The sequence below is a fragment of the Hipposideros armiger genome, unplaced genomic scaffold (assembly GCF_001890085.2).
Source record: "Hipposideros armiger isolate ML-2016 unplaced genomic scaffold, ASM189008v1 scaffold_714, whole genome shotgun sequence".
NCBI lineage: Eukaryota > Metazoa > Chordata > Mammalia > Chiroptera > Hipposideridae > Hipposideros > Hipposideros armiger.
The window spans coordinates 872,313-876,553 of NW_017732064.1; the positions used below are offsets into that span (position 1 = coordinate 872,313).

At 43.5% G+C, this 4,241-nt stretch overlaps 1 protein-coding gene across 1 annotated transcript in view; it reads right to left on the bottom strand.

Moving 5' to 3' along the window:
• Nucleotides 1-3,945, bottom strand: part of CWH43 (cell wall biogenesis 43 C-terminal homolog) — a 59,517-nt gene extending 55,572 nt beyond the window's left edge. The window contains exons 1-2 of the mRNA XM_019627135.1: nt 3,903-3,945; nt 1,900-2,091 (exon numbers count right to left, since the gene is read on the bottom strand). Of these exons, the coding sequence (XP_019482680.1) occupies nt 1,900-2,091; nt 3,903-3,945 (235 nt within the window). The remainder of the gene's footprint in view (nt 1-1,899; nt 2,092-3,902) is intronic.
• Nucleotides 3,946-4,241: the final 296 nt, after the last annotated feature.

A 4,241-nucleotide genomic window follows, 5' to 3' on the forward strand; every position in this document is an offset into this window, starting at 1 on the left:
TGTAAGCCAATGGCAGTTGAACTCAGTTACTATATGCAATTCAGGTTAGAAAACTTCATTTCTATTATTTCTGGAACAGAAAATTTCACAGTCATTTGATACGTCTTTCCATTCCTATGGCACCATCTTTGACTAGGGTGCATTTCTCAGGGGTCTTTACCACTGTTCTGAGTCCAAGCTCTTTAAAAAACAGAATTCTACACCAACATGGACAGTCCTAGAACTCACTACACTGTGTCCTGTGTCCATCAGGGACTGATGCACAAAAGAGCAGAAGATAACTTCCTAGTGATTCCTATCAGTGTTTCTGACAAAAGGTCAACTGACTGTTTCCAGACAGAAGAAACACATGGCATGGTTCATAAACAAACGCCACGGGGAAAACTCCGAGAAACCAGCTGTGTTCCGGCAGAGGAACAGGCACATCCAGAGTTCCCATCGACAGACTCAGCTAGACTGTAGTATGGAGTTTCTGCTTTTCAAACCTTTTCTCCACAACCTCACCTTCTTACTTTTTTAGTACCACTATTTCACCAAGGTCTCTCAATATTTACTAATATCAATAACCTCAATTCTTAGTGATAGTAAGTGTACATTAAAATTTTTTTAATTGATATTTTTTGGCAATGTGACATACTCATATTCAGAATTTGAAAGGTACAAAAGGTATACAGTGCAAAATTTCCCTTTCATACCTATCTCTACAAACCATATTTTTCACCCTGGAAGCAACCAAAATGCTATTAGTTGTGTGTTTTTTTTTAACCCTTCTACAGCTATTTAATGCATGTTCAATTAAATACTAAATATATTCTCATCTAGCCTTTTTTACACAAATGTTAGTATTCTGCATATGCTGTTTAGTGCTTCCTTTTTTTCACTTACTATTATATATTTTGAAGAACATTCCATTACATAATGTTTCTTTTTTAAATAGCTGCATAGCATCCCATGGTATTCCAAGTTTCATAACTATAATTTATTAAATTTATTCTATATAGATAACATTTAGGTTATTTCCAATCTTGCTATTAAAATATTGCCACAATGATTAATAACCTATATTTTTGTCTTTATACACATATGTGAGTATAACTGTAAGATATATTCCTAGAAGTGGAATTGCTGAAAGAGTATGTACACATTTGCAATTTTGAAAAACACTGCTAAATTATCCTTTGCAGAGGTTGTGTCAATTTACATTCCCACCAGCAACGGATGAGTGCCTGCATTCCCACCCTTACAATATAGTGTTATCAGATTTTGTTCTTTGCCAATCCAATATGTAAAACTATATATATATGTGTGAGCATAATTTGTATCCCATACATTTTAGTATACTTTTAAGAACCAATTATATTTCTTTTCCAGTTAACTGATGGTGGTAGCCTTTGCCCCCTTTCCTGTTGAGTTGTTGACCCCTTTTAATTATTGACTTGCAAAAACTCCATTTATTAGGGAAATGAGTCCTTTGACTAAGAGTTGCAAATATTTTTCCTAGTCTGTTGTTTGACTTTGCTTATTATGGTTTTCATCATGAATAATTTTCATATTTTTATGCAGTGTCATTTAACTATTTCTAGTTGCTTCTGAGTTTTATGTCATATTTGGAAAACAGAATACACTATGTTCAAGAGTTGACCTGTTTAGCAAGATATCTTTCCCTTCCTCATTTCAGTGATTTTTAGGTTTTTCCAATATGACAGAAAGTTAAAAACGTAAAATACATTGGGTTTTGGTCTCGTCTTCCAATTTTACTAGAACCCTTCTAAGACCAGAGAAAGAGAAATCTTTTATTTTTTTATTTAATCGTTTAGCATTCAAAGAACAGCCTACATATTTCACTTGATTTTTTTTTTTTACTAAAACAAATCTTAAAGAAAGACTTTTAAATCTTACCAACAGTAATTATCCGCAGTAGGGTTAACATCCACTTCTTGTTAACCAATTTCCAGAAAGGATTAATTGTTAGGAGTATTGGAGAAAGAAATGCTATGCCGAAACCTTCAAGCCCAGTAAGTTCTAGTGTTTGCAGAGGAAAATAATAAATCATCGGGGCTAGGCCATGGCAGAGAGACCAAGAAACATACCCTAGGGGAAAAAAAGATTTTTCAGAGAAAGACAAAGTGTAACTTTATCATGGTTCCAAACAGTCACCCTGCGCCTCCACACCTGCTCTAGCTGGCTGCTCTCCTTCACAGCTATGGCCCTCCCTTGTTTCCAGTAAGAGAATTCCTCCCCTTGGCCAACAAGGCCAGGCTGATAATGGCTCCCCGCTGTTGTGAGTCCCTGAGCATCGCTGGTTTGTTCCTTTAACCTTTTACAACCCCCCCTCCCCCATAAGTCGTCCCTTTATTAAAGCCTCTTTGTTTGGACCATCTGGGTTGAATTTAGTTTCCTATTAGGATCTTGGCTGATAACATTTCCTTACCTAAGGTGACCCTTCTAGAATGAGAAATATGAAAATCGATAAGAGCAAGAATTAGCAGGACACCTTCTTCCCACTCCAGGCTACATCCAAAGGCAGGCTGCTTAGGCAACAATCATTTTCTTGAGAGTAGACTATTTCAAACCCGGCCCTTAGAGACAGTTCCAGGCAGTGGAATGCCCAGATCTGAAGTCAGTTTCACCTCTGCCAACTACTGACTGTGCAACCATTTACAACAATGATAATTAATGCTAATGGGCACTTACCCTGTGCTGGGATCTGTGCTAAGGACTTACTTGGATCATCTCTCTTATTCTAACTCACATGACCCACGTGCTATGGGCTTGACATTATTCCTACACCTCTCTGACAAAGGCAAGAACAACCAACAACAAAAGCCTCCCAAGACTCGGAAAGTTAAGTAATTGTCTAAGGTCACCAAAGTAGCAAAGGCAGAGTGAACTTAAACTCCACGCAGTTGGGCTCCAAACATAGCCTTCTAACCACTAAGTGTACTAACTTTCTCCCAAGTGACTTCGCAGCCTCCCTTTATTAGTCAGCAAAATAGCACTTTTAACCGCCTTTTAACAACGGGGTCGTTAGGATTAAACGAGATCAATGTGTACAAGGAGTATCTAGCACTAGCCTAGGGTAAACTTAAGTCGCTTTACATCGCCGTACCTTCAGATACAGACTAAGCCAGAAAAACGGGAACTCTGAACATTACCAGCTCTCAGAAAATCAAGTTCGCAGGAAGGCGCCCCTCCCAGGCCAGAGGAATGCTTGTTTCTCTCTAATGAATAGAGAGATTCCAGTGATTTCCCAAACGTTGGTCTGAGAATTCTGATTTTAATCATACAACGCCGACAGAATTACACCATTAATTGTTCTTGGGATTTTTTGCAAAGCTAAATAAGCACACAGGATTCGTGTTCGATGCTTTTCAGCCAATGCCCAATAAATGTGCAGCCACCACCAAAGCCACTCGTGCCTGGCAGACAACCAGCAGAAGCTACCGCCCTGTCTGCTCACCTGCAGCCGCCGGGGGAAACAGGTGCCCCTTTCCTTCCGAAAGTTGGAATTTGGTGCTCAATTTTATTAAGTTAAACATAAAGGTCACGGGTGCGGGGACTCGGGGGCATACCAGCTGCATGGATTCAAGGCCGATACGTAGAGAATTCCCGGGCTTTGGGCGCAATCCCAGAGTGGCGTGGGAACACGGGAGGCAACTTCTCCCACAGGCGTCTCGCCGAATCCTCGACTTCGGAACCTCAATCTAGGTCTTTTCTTATCTTTTTTTTCCCCCCTACTGTAGCAAAAGTTCCCAGGGGGACGATAAGCATCTCTACTCTGGGCACCAAGCGCGCTTTTCTCCTTCGCGAAGCTCAACCAACCGAGCCGAGCGCAGCGGCTCCGGGCAGGGCTGGGGGCAGCGGGCACCCACGAACGCGCGGGAAGGGCGGCCTCAGCTTACCTAGGAGGGTCTCCAGGAGGATTTCTCTCCACAGGGAGCGCATGTCCGCGGTGTGGAGCGGCCGGTTCTAGGAAGGCAGCAGCGCCGGGCCGCCGGCCGCGCACACCCTGCGACTCCGCCAGCCGCCGCGTCCTCCCGGGCCTGCCTTCGCGCCCCACGTCGCGTCGCCGAGTCCGCGGAGGCCAGCCCGCCCGCGTGCAGAGCCCAGGCGTGGGTGGGGCTGCAGCCCGACCGCCTCCGCCCGGCCACACCCAGCCCAGCGCAGCCCGCCCCGCCCGGGCGCGCAGGTGTGCGGTGCGGTGCGCTGCCGAGGCCGCCGTCGCCTCGCGTCCTGGGGCT